The sequence below is a fragment of the Pagrus pagrus genome, assembly GCF_965226575.1.
Source record: "Pagrus pagrus genome assembly, chromosome: 15".
Taxonomy (NCBI): Eukaryota; Metazoa; Chordata; class Actinopteri; order Spariformes; family Sparidae; genus Pagrus; species Pagrus pagrus.
Genome location: NC_140199.1, coordinates 22,775,248 through 22,792,720, shown reverse-complemented (window position 1 = coordinate 22,792,720; position 17,473 = coordinate 22,775,248). Strand labels below are relative to the sequence as shown.

Genomic DNA, 17,473 nt, shown 5'->3' with positions numbered 1-17,473 from the left:
AAACCCGAGAGGGAGTATACCCTGCAGTAAAAGTGGAGAGGGGGCTCAGTGGAATTAGATTTAGGGCCGCCTCTGGCTCTCTGTTCTGTGTGTGTGCCGTCAGGGAAAACCCACTCTGCTGCTCTTGTTCCGTTGTTCCACGTTGAGTTATGCTGCGTTCAGAGTCGGGGGGGTGAAACGTGTTGTATAACATGCAAACAAGTTTCAGAAGAGTTTTTAATTAAAGAGAGAGGTATTACATTGTTCTCAGTTATTGGTTACATAGTGGCTTGTACGGTGACAAGATATTAATTTAGCATTTATAAGCAGTTGTGCAATTAAGGGTTATTACATTTCACAATGCTACTGCATAAGCACTTGCTCGACTGTACAAGATGCATTTTCACAGATGAGCGCAAAGTGTGCTTTTTGTTTTGTTCTTTCAAGAATAATCATTTTTTTCAGTATCTGAGGGAGAAAACATATCATCAGAGTCTCAGAGACAACATGAACTTGCACATAACAGAGGGTTACCTATCAGCATTGAATGAAAAGATGTTGCATACACAGTACAGAGGCTGACGGCTCTGCATAGCCAAAGGTACAGTACTGCATATGTCTTACCGACATGCTCCGAAACAGTCTGGGAGACGTTATCAGGTAAGAGGTTGACATTCTGATCTCCTCTCCACGTGGAGACTATTGCTTTGTTACATTCCACATTTTGATCAAGTCATTCAGTCAAACTCCAGGCTCAGACTTCTGTACTTTAAGAGTCTGCATGCAATAAGAGAGCTGGTGTGTGTGTGTGTGTGTGATAGCAGCTAAAAGAACAAAGCTTACAAGCATTTACATCCAAAGGTTGAGGTTCAAACCAGCAGCTATAAATCATCGTTGACCTGTGACTTGGAGATGCAGCTCTGTTGCTCTAAAGTGGCAAAATGGAAAGTTTGTAAACCTCTTAATATTTTTTGCATTTTTGGCTGAGTTTGTATTAAAATAGCTTATGGAATACAGATAAAGGATGTTGTCACATAACGAGTTACGACCTAAAAACTAATCATTTAAATCAGTTTTGTACATTTTACAAAAAATCTGAACATTTAGTGTTCACGCCTCGTTCAAATTTTAGTAAAAGAGTGAATTGAAAATTTTATGGATTTATCCAAACATCTGTTATGTTCAATCATTCCTTATCTGTATTAGGATGTGCAAGTTGTGATTATGTGTAGTAAGACTTTCATTGTGAGAGTGTTTTTGTATAAAATGGGCCCACAAACAAACTAAACAAAAAAAAGATTGACAGGCGGTGTGCAAACTTCACATTGTTTCTACGTTTGAACTAACTAAAAGATGAGATGTAATCCTCCTCTGGTTTGGATCAACCAAACATTCACCTCAGACCACAAACAGACTGAAAGCTGCACATTCAACCTAAACACCGCCGGGCGCTCTCAAATCAGTTTCTTGCTCTTCATCCCCGACCGCTTGTGACAAGCGGCTCGGGGTCAACTCGGAGCAAGCGGTGTGAGTCATTCCAAGGCACTTGATTCTTTTCATTTCCTTAGATGATGAACTGAAAAATCAATAGTGTTCTTTTGCTAATGCCCTTTTCTCCAGGGTACAAATGCACTTAATGAAATGATAACACAATGCTTAATCAAATGCCACTCATCAAGGTCACAAACAGATACTCCCTTTGGTATGATGATCCTATTGTACACTTGTGCACGTTGATGACATTAGTGACATTACTGTCAGGTAAAAAATGTGAATATTACCAGATTTTAAATTCCATGCAATGTGACTTAAAAATGAATGCAGTTTGAGAATTAAAGGACATGGAGAGACATAAATGAGATACATTCGAATAGTGACACAAAATTGAAAAAGATGCTAGAGACAGAAGGCAAATCACTAAGCCTGGAAAGGCAAAACAACCTCAGTGATCTAAATTAAATGGACATATAATCACAGCACCGAGAGCACATACGAGATAAGAAAAAAAAAAAAAGTTGAAGTCATCGTAACTACACAACGGGCTTCAACACAAAGTATCAAAACAGAGAAGAAGTACAGGTTTCATATTATAGCTAACGAAACTAACTACAGCCAAAGAAAAACGGCATCACCAATCAATGCTGTGATAGACTGCACATGGCTCCTCGAACACAGTCTGTGCTTTGCAGGTAGGTGAGCTGGACGTGGAAACATTCAAACTACTTTGTGGTCTCGGGGACTTTCCGGTTGCCACTGGTTGCCGTGAAGCTGTAAAATGCCCTGTAAAACCTCCAACCAGACTTTGTAGCAGAAGAGATACTGTTCCTGCAACGAGAGAGACAAAGGGCACGTCTAGCTTTTGGGAACTGTCTCTCTTTTAAAGCTTGAACTTTGAACTTTGACCCTTCTGTTGACACTGACCTTGGTTTGAATCATCCCGTGCCGCTGAAGTCTCATCCCTTTTACGATGTCGCTCACATTGATCTGAGGACAGAGACAGAAGGTTGTTAGCTCCAATTACAGCATGTGTGAGAGCTTGTCTATGTCTATACAGTAGTTATGTCGGTAGTAAATTAACAACAGCCATTCTGGTCCGCAGTGCTCTAGAAGTTGTCCATTTCTCACCCGTTGCATTCTGGTATAGAGGGAAAAAACACTCCGGCTTGTTTGTATTTCTTTTAACCAATCATAATAGTCTTGGGCGGGGCCAAAACCAGGGCGCTGTTATTTGTGCCCCTGAGAGGTGAGCCCTAGCATTAAAATGGCTAAATCCCCATGAAAGAAACGGTAATTACCGCTAGCTCGTTATGTTCACACTGTTAGCTACCAGGCTAGGGTTATAGTAACCTGCCATTTTCAGTGTGTAGGTTGTTGTTGTTGTTTCCCAAAGCAACAGGGAGACACACCGAAAGCAGAAGGGAGGAGAAAATGGTTCCCAATGACAGCTAAATGCTAACAACAGCATGCAAACACACTGTTTTGTTTTAGGTATAATCTTTACTGCGTTCAACACCTTAGTTCAGTGTGTTAGCATGCCGATATTTGCTAATGAGCATGAAACAAATACAGTGTCACTGCATATGAAATTAACATGTTGACCCAGTGACAGGTTTAGATGAAAAGTCGGGGGATCACAAACGTCATTACAATTCTTCCTGAGGGGATCATTAGTGTATGAACTGAATGTCATAAAAATCCACCCAATACCTGTTAAGACAAGTGACTATAAACTATAAATGTCAACCTGCTGGTGGCACCAGAGGCAGTCAGAGGATCACAACACTTGTTAGGCTTCATCCCCTGAGGACCATGAATATTTGTATAAAATTACATGGCAATCAGTCTGATAACTGATGAGACATTTCAGTCTGGACCAAAGTGGTGGACAGTGCGACTCCCACTGCCGCCCCCAGAGCCGCACCACTAGCGTTGCTAAAAATAGTTTTGTAATCCAAACGTATTAGTAAAGCTCACAAAATGGCTTCCACTCACAGGCAAATCGTTCTCGACGAGGCTGAGAAGAACGTCAGTGCAGATGAGAACTCCCGTGCGTCCGATGCCGGCGCTGCAGTGCACGGTGACTGGTCCCTTGTTGTGCACCGCCCTCAGGTAGCGGATGAAGCGAACCAGCTGCTCCGAGCTGTGAGGTACACCGTGGTCAGGCCAGTGTGTGAACTTCAGGTGACGGACAAGATGGGTCTCACCGGTCTGGAATAACATTATGTTTAAGAATAGTTCTCCTTCACGCTGAATTTCAAACCATAATAACGACATTTGACAGGCGGGAAGGTGTTCCTCACAAATCTCTCACCTCTATCTCCAAAATGCGGATGACCTTGATGTGAAAATACTCCAGGTACTGCTGGTTCTCCAGGTGAATCTGGAACCTGCCGGTGTCCAGAGGCGCGCTCAGCTTCTCCGGCCAGTACTTGTGACATTTGATCCTTCCCCGTTCTACTTCCTGGGTCATCATGGCAATGACGTCAGATTTGCTCTCCCAGATCATCTGCCAGAAGGCCGGCACTGTGGAAGGCAGCGGGCCCTGGCAGGAGATGTAGAAGAACTCCTCGTCGCCAACTTGCATGCGGATGTAGCTGGCGTTGATGTAGTCCTGGTTGTCTCCAAGGGCAACACGGGTTTTGTCATCTATTGGGGGAAAGAGACGGAGAAAAAAAACACCCTCAACTGCATGAATTCATAATCCAAATAAATATGTCCCAGAACGAGACATCCCTCATGTTTTTTGATAATTCATTCATCACTTGATCATAAACAACAAACACTGCTCACCTTGTTGTTTCACCAAAGGCTCGCAATCTAAGTGTACAGTAAATAAAGTCTAGCAAATAGCTCAGAGGTCTGGAGTCGGGCTTGACAAACCAGCGCTGTGAAGACGTGTGTTGGTGATGAGAGGGGTGATAGACCGAGGGGCAATTAGGAATGTTTTCTGGGTTGGTCCCCCGCCCTGCTTGTGAGGTCAAAAAAGCCGCAGACTGGAAATCGGCCTTTCTAAATAAAATAGTTGAAGCATGGGATCGGATCTGTAAATAACATGCCCTTCTTCCTGCACCGTTTTTCCACTGGGGGTCACAATCTTTTTCATCACGCTCATTCATCTCAGCTCCGACCCTTTAACACACTCTGAGGGGCTGCTTCTGTGTGTGTTTGTGTGCATGTGTGCATTTTTTTTAGTATCGTCAGTGTCGACCACAATTCAAGCATTGCACACACCCTGTCTCTCTGTTTACCCCCCAATATTCCTATTAATAACACAGCTGGTAATTTAATATCCTCCTGATACTGCTTCATTTATTAAAAATATAAATCCCAGATAATTACAAGGTTGGTAAGAAATGACATCTTCTTCATCATTACATACTTGGCTGACTCAGAGAAGATTAAAAGTGCGGCAAAAGTGAATTATTGATACTAATATGGGAAATGATTTGTTTCGCTGAAGTCCTTAAGTGTTGTAAACAAATATCTCTGCTCCCTTCAGTAAGTCAAGCCTAAGAAAAGAGCTGACAAACAGGCTCTCCTATAAATGCCAAGCCTGTGAGTATCCAGCTTTTACAAGCTTCAGCTCACCAATAAAAAACTCCAATAGGGAAGCATAAAATGAAACGCAGGGGTTTGAACAAATGGAGAGAGTAAAAGTTTAGAATCCGCCTGGAGAAAGTGAAAGTAAACAGACTGCAGACTTACAGGGCAGGATGTCTCTGTAGCGGTTCTTCTCTCTGTTCTCGGGGGCTTTTCCCACCAGACAGTTGTCAGAGGGCTTCAGATGCTCCAGAGCCTGAAATGAACAACATGCGATGACAAAAACAAAACCGTCTGTGAGTGTCTCTCTTCTGTGCTGCTTTTCTTTCAATGTGCCACAGTGGAGAATACGTAATAATAGGGCTGCAACTAATGAATATTTTCATGATTAATCAATTAAGTGTTTAGTCTATAAAATGTAAAAAAAAATGTTAAACATGCTCAGCACAATTTTCGAGATGCCAAAAGTGATGTTTTCAAATTGCTTCTTTTGTCCAACCTACAGTCCAAAAACCAAAAACACTTCACTTACCGTCATAAATGACAAAGAAAAGCAGCACATCCTCACATTTAAGAAGCATGAACCAGCAAATTTTGTCATTTTTGCTTAAAAAATTAACAATTAAGAGTTTATTAAAATAGTAAGCGATTAAATTTCTTTTGAGTGACTAATCGATTAAGCACTAATTGTTGCTTTTCTTTGTATAGTTCTAATGTCAGGATCAAAAGGATAAATGGCACATTAGCTGATAAGTTTGTATTTCCACCCCTTGTTACAGTAATTTTACACCCACTGGTAAATGTGTACGTTATCACATATACACACCATGAACTCTTTGACCAGTTCCTGCTGGTCCAGTTGATGCTGCAGAATCTGGATGAGAGCTTTGACCCTGGAGCCTGAATACTGGCTGGTCTTAGCCGGGCTAATGAGAGCTAAACCGGCCAGTTCCTCCTCTGACACAATGGGTGGGCCTGAGGAAACACAAGAGAGAAAAGAGGAGGACAAGGGTTGCTTGTATGGCTCAGCACAGACACAATTTTCCCTGTGAAACATCAGGACAGGAGCAGAGGAAAAGACACCTGTTTGGGGTGAGGTCGTTTCCCGACCGGTGGCGTCAAATACATCGTCATCTTCTTCTTCGCTGCTCCAGCCGTCTGACTGGGTTTTTTTCCGGATGTCTTTGCAGGACTGGTCCAAAAGTTTGGTCACGATTTGTTTCCTGGGGGAGTCAGGGGGCAGGGGTGAGACCAGACCATTTTTACTCTTCGGTAGGAGGGGATGAAATCATGCAAGGCTGAGCTTCCTTTCCCTGCGACATTTCCACCTAAAATACAGTATAGACAAGAGGCTAAAATATCTCTAATATAGTACTAGAGTATAGACCTCCTAACTGATACACTATTGTTTGTCTCATTGGCCATAACGCCATGTATCCCAGGGTGGTGTTTCATTTATTGCTCTTTGCTGCCTCCTTGTGGTTAACATTGGAACTCTGGCAGGCCAAAACAAAAGAAGAAGCAGGAGGAAGAGGAGGATCAGGGAGAGAAAATAAGCACACAATTACAAGAGGAGAGTAGTTTGGGAGGTAGCTACCTGTCAGAAGCTCCATGCAACATGTCAGTGACATTGAGGGACGGGCAGCAGGCTTGATGAGAAGGGGTGCTGTTACAGCTCTCCTGCTCCACAGACAAGCAGTCAGAGGAGGCGACAGACAGGGAGATGTTAGTCGATGTTAGTGAAGAGGGAAGAAGGGGTGAGAGTATACATCATAAATACTACACTAAAGTTCATGAACTTGTGAGTGTATGCTTGTTAGTGTACGTGTTACCTGCTTAATCTCCATCTCATCTGTTACAACAGTCAGCAGACGGTGTGGTGGAGGAGGTGGAGAGTTAAGAAACACACCAGCTTCGATGACCACAGGGTCTGACGTCGCCTCTGAAACAATGAAAGCAGTTCAGATCAAAACTCTAAGTCTTGTGACTTAAATCCGATTTGAGTCTATTTCAGCACTATTCTCCCTCTAAAAATTTACAACAAAAGGAAAGACAGTCACAGGTCGTACCAGGGGGGCGCTCAACTGGCTTATTGAGCATGACGTCAGGTGAGGAACAGGCATCCGGGCTGGACACAGGAGCCGGCTGCTCGGCTAAAACTGCTTCAGTCTGAGCGGACATGTTGGGCGGTGAAGGTGACTCGCAGTAGGTCAGGGGCAGGATGTCCCTGCAGATGGTGAGCTGGACAGAGCCCTCAGCTTTACGCAGGATGTCCACCACCTTATTGTGGCTCAGCCCGGACACGATCACACCGTTCACCTAGTATACACACAGTGAGGATGAGGGTTTTCTCTACAATTAGGGTAATAAAACAGACAAAATGTGTGATGAGTTATCACCTCTAATAAAATATCTCCCACTCTCAGCCGACCGTCCTGCTCAGCTACTCCGCCCGAGCAGATCTCCTTCACTCTGAGCATGCTGCCATTGGTTCCTCCGACCAAAGCAAAGCCGAGGCCTCCTCCTTCTGGTTTTGTGAATTCCACTTGCATGATGCAACTCTACAAGAGGAGGAACATGAAGAATCGGGGGATGCTGGTGAAGCGTGGGTGCAGTTTCTGGTGGTTTTATTCGAGTGTATTTACAGTAGCGACTTATATTATACTGAAAAAGTGCCATTGTGTTGTTGATATATGAATCAGGTGTACAGAAAGCCTGACAGACACGCACACATGCAGACGGTGAGCCCCCCCAGCAGAGAAAGCACTCGCAGATTGACACACAGTAGACTCATGTTACAGTGTGTGTTTCAACAGACACTGAGAAAAAGAAGAGATAGAGCTGGCAAGAGGTGAGAAAAAATGACGCTGCACACCAGAAAGAATGAGCTTTTGGGCAAGTATGATTAAAATGTTTGGAGACTTACATCGTGTTCCTGGCTGATAGAGAGACATCTGAAACTTCCAGTGGTCCTACACACAGGCTCGGCTGAGGAAAAAGGAAGTTATCGATGAATCAGCAGACAAAACTAAAATGATAAAGCCAGTAAAAGCGATGTCAAAGCTAAATAAGACAATACATCTGGGGTTCTGCACCACTTTTCATCCATGCGACCATTTACAGCTGATGAAATTTACCGTTACAGACACAGAGAAAAAAACAACACACACCAACCTCCCACCTCTTCGGCCATTTTGAAAGAGAAGTGTTGATGGGTGCGTCTCTTCTATGACAGGTGAACAAGACTGCTCTTTTCAGACTGACCCTCTCCACTGTCCCTTACCGCTGCATGCACCGTCACCAGGCAACTGAGCTACCTGCCCTGCAGACCACTGGCTGTATGGCACCGTCTATGTGAGTGTGTGAGTGTGTGTGTGTGTGTGTGTGTGTGAGGACTACAGCCCTGCAGTCCAATACACCAGTGGAGGGCCTGGGGCTTGCTAATTATTAATCCTGCTGTGAGAGCCCAGGATCTGTCTGTCAGCATTCAGATCACACACACACACGCACGCACACAAGCACGCACACACACACACAGCTGCAAAGAGAACTATCTTTCAGCACCGAGCTCCGGCTTCACGCAGACAAAGGAGCAACAAGCAAAGGGGTGAAAGGGAACCAGTTATGGCGCTGATAGAACATGTGAAAGTTTGGAGGGGATAGACGAGGGAGAGGAAGAAAAAACTCACCATCTTCAGTAGGAGACTCTTTCTCTGGAGAGACTGGCTCTTCGAAACGAGCAAAGAACTTCCTGTCCTTCTTCCAGTCAAACAGACCTACGGAGGAAGATAATGTGTTTTTCAAGTGTCAACCATCAAACTGGTTATTCTGTCTGTAATAAATCACACATGGAGTTATTTAATGTATACACATTGACTCAACATGATAGAAAAACTTTGCATTAAATGTGACCCTTTACATCGAACTTTAACAGAATTGTAACAGAATTAGATGGAAAATTTAGGTTTAATCAAAATACTTAAATTCACCATTTTAGGCAAATGATTTTCTGAGTGTAGCTTGTACAAAGAAACATTTGCATTACAGGTGCTGAATAACCAAAAAAAAAGAACACTAAGAACACTTTCTGCTAATGATTGAACTAAACTTATCATTCTTCAGCTGAGCACAAACATATCTGGTTTCTAGGCAATCCATCAGTGCATATAACAACCAAACCATCTGTATGTTTATGTGTCCACTCAAGCAGAGGAAAGCATCCCATAAATCCTTACCGTTCCACTTCGCCCTGGGGGTCACCGGCTGGTCCTCTCTGTGACGGACACAAACAGTAGAGTCATTCAAAGAAACAAACACATCTCAGAGTTTATCTCTGCAGCCTTTGAGGGCACATACCTGAGGATTTTCAGTTTGACTTTACGAGGGGCGATCTCACAGGCTTTGACTGCGTCCTCCAGGGTCATCCCCAGTGTGCACCTGCCGCAGATGTACAGGATCTTGTCACTGGGTTGGACGCTGCCCTCCTCGCTGGCCGGGGAGCCTGGCACCACCTCCAGACAATAGATGCCCTGCCACTTGCTTCCGATGCCTCCTGTAAGCTTTATACCTGAGGAGGAAACACTCATAGAGTAAAAACAATCAAATAATACTGCTGATATCTTTAATATATGTGACGATATAAAAAGTCCCCCACCCAGCTGTCCTGAAGGTGTCTTGTGGAGAACTACATCAGGAAGGCTGTCACAGGAAGGCGGGGCCACCAAATTGCTAACTGCCCTCCCCAGGGTCATACTCAGTCTTCTCGGAGATGACCTGAGAATCGTCATGGCAACATCATCTGCCACACTGGTCACATCGTGTCCATTTACCTGGAAACAAATGACAGAAACGCTCTGAATTAAATTACGTTTTGAAAATGTAAACGTACGGACGTGTGTGTGCATGTGTGTGCGTACTGTGATGAGCCGGTCTCCCGCCCTGAGTCGTCCATCTGCCTTGGCTGGGTTGTCCAGTATTTCCTGTATGTAGTAGCAGTTGTCCAGCTTGCTTCGAGTGATCGTGAACCCAAAGCTTCCACTCCTGGACTTGGTCAGAAACACTGTCAGCTCGAACTCTTTAACCAAACCCTGACAGGCGACAAACAGTGAAAATTTATCTGTGGAACAGCTACAGAAATTATCCAAATAACTTTAACAGTAAAGACATCATTTTCATTGTGACGCTTAAACTTGAACACTGCTGACTTTGGTGAACCATGACCACAAAAGCGAGAGACCACAAATTTTCGGCTGTAAATTTGGTACGCCAATGGTGAAACCTTTCATATACACTCAAAGTTGTAATATATGTTAAATAGTAGCATATACAGCTTTTTATCAGGCATAAAAGAGGATTTCTAGTATTTTTAAACCTGGGCCCTATGGTAACATATTTTCATGTGACTGTTTTGGATTTTGTCCAGTAGATTGCCTCGGCCGGCGTCAAAGTAACCCTTTGACTGAAAAAAACCATCTTCATTCTCATTCTCCCAGGTGGACGTGAAAATGTTCTGCCTCTACAGGCTGTTTCCCCCTGCTGCTTTACAGATGTCCGACCTCCCTCGTGCTTCTCTCCCGATATCTCATTGAGCAAATTAAGGGTTCATTTTTTCAGATGGTGTTTTTTGAGACGATGCACAAAGAAGGTTTTGGTGAATTTCATTTTGTTTCTGACGAGTTTGAATTAATTGTGTCTTACGATGATAAAATGATTGTTTCAGTAAATGCATGAGCTGCTGTTTCTGGTTAAACAAAACCGATTTTCCTGTTTGATAAAAAGGTCTCTCTCTACAGGGATCCCCTCCATAGTGTTGTCAGACACTCAGAATAACACACTCAGTCTGTAAGTGGCAAAAACAAGCACTTTTACTTTTAGTGGACTTATTTTGACAGTCGACGTTGTAGCCATTGCAGCCCGTGTTGTGAAGATATACAGCACTGGAAACTTTTTGCACCGATTTGTCAGGTATGTAAACACAGGGCCCAGGTTTGAAAATACAAGAAATCCCTTTCAATATAGCAAACAAGTGATGCATGAACCATATGCAAGGGTAACAAGGGTTGGGTTAATTTGATGAATTTCTTTTTTGAACACACGCACCACAGATTTGACAATTTAATCTAAATTAATCTGTATATTTTATCTAGCATATCATTGTTCATTGTTGGTTTCTGGCCAAATAACCTGTTAACTTTAATTACTGGTTCATTCACCCAAAGCCAGTCTATTCACCAAACTCTATTCAGACAAACAAATCTACTGGAGTAAAAAATATATGCTTCATAAAATGTTAAGTGAGGCCACAAAACATCACAAACTTACCTTTCTTCGACTCTCTTCCTCCTCCTCATCAACATCATCATCATCATCATCCCTGTAGTCCCTCTCTTTCTTCTCCGGTTCTTCCCTAATCTGTATGTGGCTCTGGGCGGGAGGCGACAGCACTGTGGGTGGCAGCGTTGGGGCAGGTGGACTGGCACAGGGAGGCACAGAGGACATGACCTGGGCTGTGATGGGGGTCACTGGTGGGGTAGGAGGCTGGGGTGGAGGCACCACGGGCCTGCCGTTCTTGGACATCGCTTTGTAGTGACTCGGAAGGAGCCCCTGCTGGATCGGGTGGTGCTTGGCTTTGGGAGGCTGGGTTGTGAGTGGCTGTGCTGGGTGGGCCAGGGGGCAAGTGGTCGGGGTGTCAGAGGAGAGGCCGAGGGGCGAGACGGTGGCGGTGGTGGAGGGGATGTGAGGGCCGAGGTTTGGATTCTGAGAGGTGAAACTAGAGGAGGTGTTGGAGGTTTGTGAGTGGAGGGCTGGGAGGTTGGTTGTTGCGGTGTGAGTGGTCTGACTGGAGGGAAGGCTGTGAGGAGGCTCCAGGGTGGAGCTGATGGTCAGATACTCTTCATCTGCCATGATAGTCAGTCCATTTCCCATCAGGCAGTAGGTCAGACTTCCATCTGCTTCCTCTCTGACCCCACTACAGATAAACAAACAGTACGTACAAGATATAGTGTACATAAAATAATGTTTTTCTATTAATGTGTGATGTAACAAAATGTTATAGTTTCCATGTGTGTCTACATCTGATACATTACCTGGCATAGTTTGAGGCAGTCTTCTGATACGCATCCATAAGCATCACAGTTGAGCTTGTAGTCGTCGGCGCCTCCCCTTTCCCGTCCCTCTTCTTCTCCTTTGCTCCGACTTCTCGTTGTTCCTCTGGTTTCCCAGCGGTTGGTTGTGACTCTGATGGAGCTGGTGGAGAGCCACAGCCAGGTGAGGCAGGTGAGGTAGGTGACGCTGGTGAGGCTGGTGAGACTGGCGACGGCGGTGATGTGGGTGAGGCTGGTGACGGGGGTGAGCGTGGAGGAGATGGGGGAGGCGGGTTGGGCTGAACTTCACTGTCCACACTCTCCTCGGTGGAGAGCGCTGGAGCTGCTGGGGGTTCTGAGCTTTTCTCTGCTGTGCTGGTCAGAGCTTCCTCCTGAGTGGGGTCCACCTGCCTCTGGGCAAGTAGTTTGACATCATATTGAAACTTGAGGAGCTGGCTGTAGTCCTCGCCGAGTCGGATATCCAGAGAGCGAGATCGAACCTCACGGAAGTGTGCAGGACTCTACGGAGTCAGACAGGAAGCAAGACGATCCTTCTTCATTACTGGGTCCAACTGGTGTGATTTTATCTGTATGTGTGAGCGAGTGTGTGTGTGTGTGCTCACCAGTGTGTTGTCATCTGCCTCATAAAGCACTCCAGGACCTAGTCGGCAGATGAGCAGATGAACTTCAGACGGAGCTCCACGTAGCAGGAATAAAACCCTCTAAAACAAAAACAAAACAAAAACTGTGTTGTTGTGCTGAGGTGGACCATTCAATATATTGTCTTTCAACTGTTTTCAATTGAGTATACAGTACTGTATGTCAAAACAGGATTATCATATTATCACATTCGGTTAAATTATTCAACAATCTGGGTTGTATCTAATTGTGATTTATGATTAAAGGCATCTGTCTGAATGCCTTTGTAACTCCATGGCAGTACACAAAAGATTAAAAGACACATCAAACACTATGACACAACCAGCTTGCTATTTTTGGTGGTATGAGATTAAAGGATTAGTGAACAGATGACGTGGTCGAGATCTTAAGAAAGAGCAGGGCCACTGGAGCTGCTCATACACTCACCAGCCCATTTTTAAATATTTCAAAACAGATGAAATCACCTACTGTGCTGCCCTTAGTTACACTTTCTAGGCTGTAGTCAGCACTTCCTGAACCCTTCTATTCTTTTAAGACTTCTGACCTACTTTTTTATGTCCTTAACCAAATACAACCACAAAAAAAACAAACAACTTATACAAATCTATCAATCTATGAATGTAGGTTCAACTCACCAGCTGTCAATTCCCTGGTATGAATATATAAGGACTAAAATCCATGAGGCTACCTGGTAAGAGAGGTCCTTGACTGGCTCTCTGTTGACAGACAGAATGATGTCTCCCTCTCGCAGGAGCCCACTCTCTAGCGCCGGTTGACCCGGGAACAGACGTTTGATGCGCACCACGCTGCCGTGGTCTGGCCCAGAGCGAATCTGCGAGATGTTGAAGCTGAAGCCGAGGCCGGACAAACTCTTCCTTAGTACCACCTCGTGCGTGTTTTCTAGGAAAGAGGATAGATGAAGGGGGATCTTAGAGTATTAATGGGTGTTGTGTAATCTTTAAGCTGTAATGTCGGCTGTGATTTGTTACACTGTGATCAAAAAGATGTTTTAGCGACCCCCTTGACACACATATATCTTCCTCTGAGAGGCATTTAGTTTTGCAGAAATGATAAAATCAGAGAAAGCAGGAAATCCTTTGTCACATGTCTTTGAAGCATTTCCAGTAAAGAAAGGAGTGAGGGATGAGGAACTGTTCCTTTAACGAAGCTGAACAGGCAGCTTCAAGGTTTCAGCTCTTGCAGTCTCGGGGGGACTGAGTCTGACAGCAACCACAATGTAGCTGTCAGATGACTCACAGTCACCTCTGGGCCATGTGTGCAAGTGTGTGTGTGTGTGTGTGTGTGTGTGTGTGTGCCTTTTCTTTCTTTTTTTTTTCTTCTGTGAGTGCATGTGCCCCTTCGTCTCCCCTCTCACCATCAGTCACAAAGCTGTAGTCCTTGACTCGACCACTCAAGGTCGTTTCCATGGAGACTTCGGTCCTGGGGGGCTGTGTATGGACTGATGGACTGTGGGGCAATTGGGGGCAGGGTGAGTCAGGTCTGGGCTCCAGTATGACTGTGGGCTCCCTTTCCAGCAGCAGGTTCACCACCTATGGGGAACAGATGCACACACACACACACACACACACACACACACACACACACACACACACACACACACACACACCCTTTATATTCAATAGACTTCAGAGTGTATCTCCTGCTCTTTGATGGTGCATATTCATAATCAGCTTTGAATGGAGTGAAATGAAAAAGCGTCTCCATATTGCTACAGGTCTTAAGGGTCCAACAACTCCTTGCAACTAAAAAAAAAAGCAATCTAAAACAACCCATATGAGGGTTGTCCAATCTCTCATTCCTTTATGGTTCAAGTTTAGGTGAATAAAACTACTGCTGTAAGGTTTGGGAGGAACTGTCATCATGGTTGAAGGAAAACAACACAGACTGAGGACAGGAAGTAGGACCTAAATCCACTCTAGAAACACTGACTGTCATATTTTAGCTAAAGAGAAAGTGTGTTTGTGTTTGACTGCATGTGCATGTGTGTGCATGTGTGTGCATGTGTGTGCATACCTCCCCAGTCCTCTTCAGACACTCGACAGCTTGGTGGTGAGTCACGCCCCTCAGGTCGGACCCATCAACCTCCAGCAGTCTGTCACCTGTCATATGCACAAACACAAATCTCATCATCATTAACAACATCAATACATAAACGGTTTGAGTGGGTGTGTTTGTGTATGCGTGTGTGGATGAGTGTGTGTGTGGTTGATGCGCACGTCAACAGATCTAAAGTCGTCCCTGCTCACTGAAGCATGAACCGAGCAGATACTGACAGAGCGCAGTGGCTCCAGGAGCAAGAACCATATACAGATAACTGACAGAATAGAAGACAATATATTAATATCAGTATTACGACAGGGTGAGGTCTGTGAGGGCACATATCTCACAACATCATCATATCCTTTGATGATTATGATGATGATGCAGTCATTTAAGATAAAAAAATAATAACAATGACTTTGCTACAGTTTCCTTGCCTGGCAGCCACCTGATCACGTTATGAAGTTAACAAATAAACAGATTACCGATCTGAATGCGTCCGTCCTGCTCTGCAGCACCTCCAGGCACCAGACTCTTGATGTAGATGCCTCCGTATCGCACGTTTGTGTTTATTCCTCCCTTTTTGACAAAAAATAAATGAATAAAAATGACAAACAGGGTGATAAGTCAATGTCACGGACCTCAGGTAACCCCGGACACTGACTCAGTGTGTAGGGATCCAAGTGACTGTGCATCTTAGCCGGCTACCTTATGACCTTTCACATTTTTATCCTGTAAATCGGTTTGCCTGAGCTGATCTCACCCAAGGAAGCAATGTCACTAAGTTCTTGGCACAATTTATGTGGGTTTCAATATGTCAACATTGGAATGAGTCACAGGGCATTCTACCAAGACACAGTTGTCACAGTCATCGTGGGAAGTGGAGAAAACAATCAAAAGTAATCCAAACTCCTATAGAGAGGCATATTATATGAAGTACACTTGGCTAAAATTAAAGCAGTTAATGAAGGTTGTAATGTTTGTGTGGAAGCTGTTTTACAGAGCTGCTGACTCAACCATATGGTCATTTTAGAGACTGCTGTATTAGACTACTTTTGTTTTAGCTAGGTGTACATAATAAACTGCTAAATGAGTATATAACAAAGGGGAAAAATTCACTCACAGCAACACTGATGCCAAGACTACCACTGCTTTTCTTCAGCTCCAATATAAACCTCTCCCCTGCTTTCAAACTTAAGATAGACGGGGACCTGGAACACACATCCTGAAGGAGAAACAGAACATAAATCAGGAACAGATATCAGGTATTTTCAGGTCACTTCTGACGCAGGTCAACAACTACATCTCAGAGTTTTATCACATTAATCAATGCACTTAATCCATTTAATCCATTAGCACGAGTTTAACTCATTTATCAGCTTTGACCTCATGTTGACACTGGCTCTAACCTGGGCATCGTGTATCCGAACAACAGGAATGTGGAGCCTCTTGCCCAGTTTTGGGGTTACCATGTTGGATAGACTGATGGCCTCCTCCAGTTCCTCCATGGCAGGGCGGTACTCACTCCCACTCAGTGTGGTCTGTGAGCCAAAGCCCCTCTCCAATGCCAAACCGAGAGTACTTTGACTCAAGGAACTCTTACTTTCCCTCAGGGACTCTGATAGGAAAACAACCAGGCGGGATAAAGGACATCAGTACACATATATAGGTTGTATTGATGGATATTTGCATGAATGTATGAACTTCTCAGACTGAGGAGAAAGCATTGAGCAGATCTTACGTTTCGGCTGGGAGACAATGAGCTCCACCTCATCGGGGCTGCTCTGTAAGATGGCAGCAGCGTCACTGAACGTCACTCCCTCCAAACTCGTCTTGTTCAGGGAAATGAGGCGCCCACCTGGAAAAAACAACAAATCATTCAAAATCCATGTCTCTGCGATGTTACGCTGTATTTAAAATGTGAGCCGGTGTCTTTCTTTCCAGTTCCCATCGCCTCGTACCGGGTTTGATTCGTCCATCTTTGTCTGCAGGTCCATCGGGCACAATGGAAGCAATGAAGATCCCAAGGTCCAGTTTACCTGTATTGTCCTCGCCCACAATCACAAAGCCTGAAAGGGGACCAGAGAGGAAGTGAGGACAAAAGCCGTCTGTTAAAGAATCAGATAAGTGTCACTCGGCTCATTAATTTTACATCAAGTTCACAGCTCAGTCCGCCTTAAAGAGCCCCTCCACACACGTATTAAGGCACACAAAAATAAAATTGCGGGCCCGTAATAATAGGCCCGCCCCTTAATAACACTTTCAGCAATGAATGTAAAAACAACCTTCTAGTGTCAAACTCTGCTGCACACATGTTATTCTACACAGCGAAGCTCCAACATTCAACCGTAGGAACAAGAAGTTAAAACATATTCTCGACTGGAGGGGGACATTAATAAACTCACCAAAGCCCAGTTTGGGATCTTTCTTCAGGGACACACAGACAATCTCTCTCTCTGGTGGGGTCCTGGTTGGTGTATCAACTGCAAAGCACATGTTTACATTAGCATATTTTCTAGCAAAGGGTTAACTCACATAGACAGAAAAACACGTTAACATGTATGTCAGAGATGTTAGTATGTTAAGGAAAAGCCCCACATAAGTTTCTTCTGTTAGAGGTGGAAACACAAATCTTGCTGTGGAAACTGTCA

General features: G+C 44.4%; 1 protein-coding gene across 5 annotated transcripts in view; it reads right to left on the bottom strand.

The window, feature by feature from the left end:
• Positions 1-234: 234 nt before the first annotated feature.
• Positions 235-17,473, bottom strand: part of ptpn20 (protein tyrosine phosphatase non-receptor type 20) — a 28,234-nt gene continuing 10,995 nt past the window's right edge. For 3 of the 5 annotated variants that reach the window (XM_084375565.1, XM_084375564.1, XM_084375566.1), the window contains exons 19-47: positions 17,228-17,305; positions 16,784-16,891; positions 16,564-16,680; positions 16,232-16,440; positions 15,946-16,047; positions 15,308-15,401; positions 14,796-14,881; positions 14,137-14,311; positions 13,450-13,661; positions 12,725-12,823; positions 12,105-12,622; positions 11,341-11,986; positions 9,936-10,106; positions 9,674-9,848; positions 9,376-9,586; positions 9,255-9,292; positions 8,709-8,795; positions 7,946-8,007; positions 7,419-7,580; positions 7,089-7,338; positions 6,852-6,961; positions 6,617-6,699; positions 6,103-6,242; positions 5,846-5,994; positions 5,185-5,275; positions 3,791-4,125; positions 3,472-3,687; positions 2,401-2,463; positions 235-2,304 (exon numbers count right to left, since the gene is read on the bottom strand). In XM_084375565.1, the coding sequence (XP_084231691.1) occupies positions 2,194-2,304; positions 2,401-2,463; positions 3,472-3,687; positions 3,791-4,125; positions 5,185-5,275; positions 5,846-5,994; positions 6,103-6,242; positions 6,617-6,699; positions 6,852-6,961; positions 7,089-7,338; positions 7,419-7,580; positions 7,946-8,007; positions 8,709-8,795; positions 9,255-9,292; positions 9,376-9,586; positions 9,674-9,848; positions 9,936-10,106; positions 11,341-11,986; positions 12,105-12,622; positions 12,725-12,823; positions 13,450-13,661; positions 14,137-14,311; positions 14,796-14,881; positions 15,308-15,401; positions 15,946-16,047; positions 16,232-16,440; positions 16,564-16,680; positions 16,784-16,891; positions 17,228-17,305 (4,898 nt within the window). In that variant the 3' untranslated portion in view covers positions 235-2,193. Of the gene's footprint in view, positions 2,305-2,400; positions 2,464-3,471; positions 3,688-3,790; positions 4,126-5,184; positions 5,276-5,845; positions 5,995-6,102; positions 6,348-6,616; positions 6,700-6,851; positions 6,962-7,088; positions 7,339-7,418; positions 7,581-7,945; positions 8,008-8,708; positions 8,796-9,254; positions 9,293-9,375; positions 9,587-9,673; positions 9,849-9,935; positions 10,107-11,340; positions 11,987-12,104; positions 12,623-12,724; positions 12,824-13,449; positions 13,662-14,136; positions 14,312-14,795; positions 14,882-15,307; positions 15,402-15,945; positions 16,048-16,231; positions 16,441-16,563; positions 16,681-16,783; positions 16,892-17,227; positions 17,306-17,473 lie in introns of those variants that run through there. The other 2 variants (XM_084375568.1, XM_084375567.1) reach the window with 2 other exon arrangements.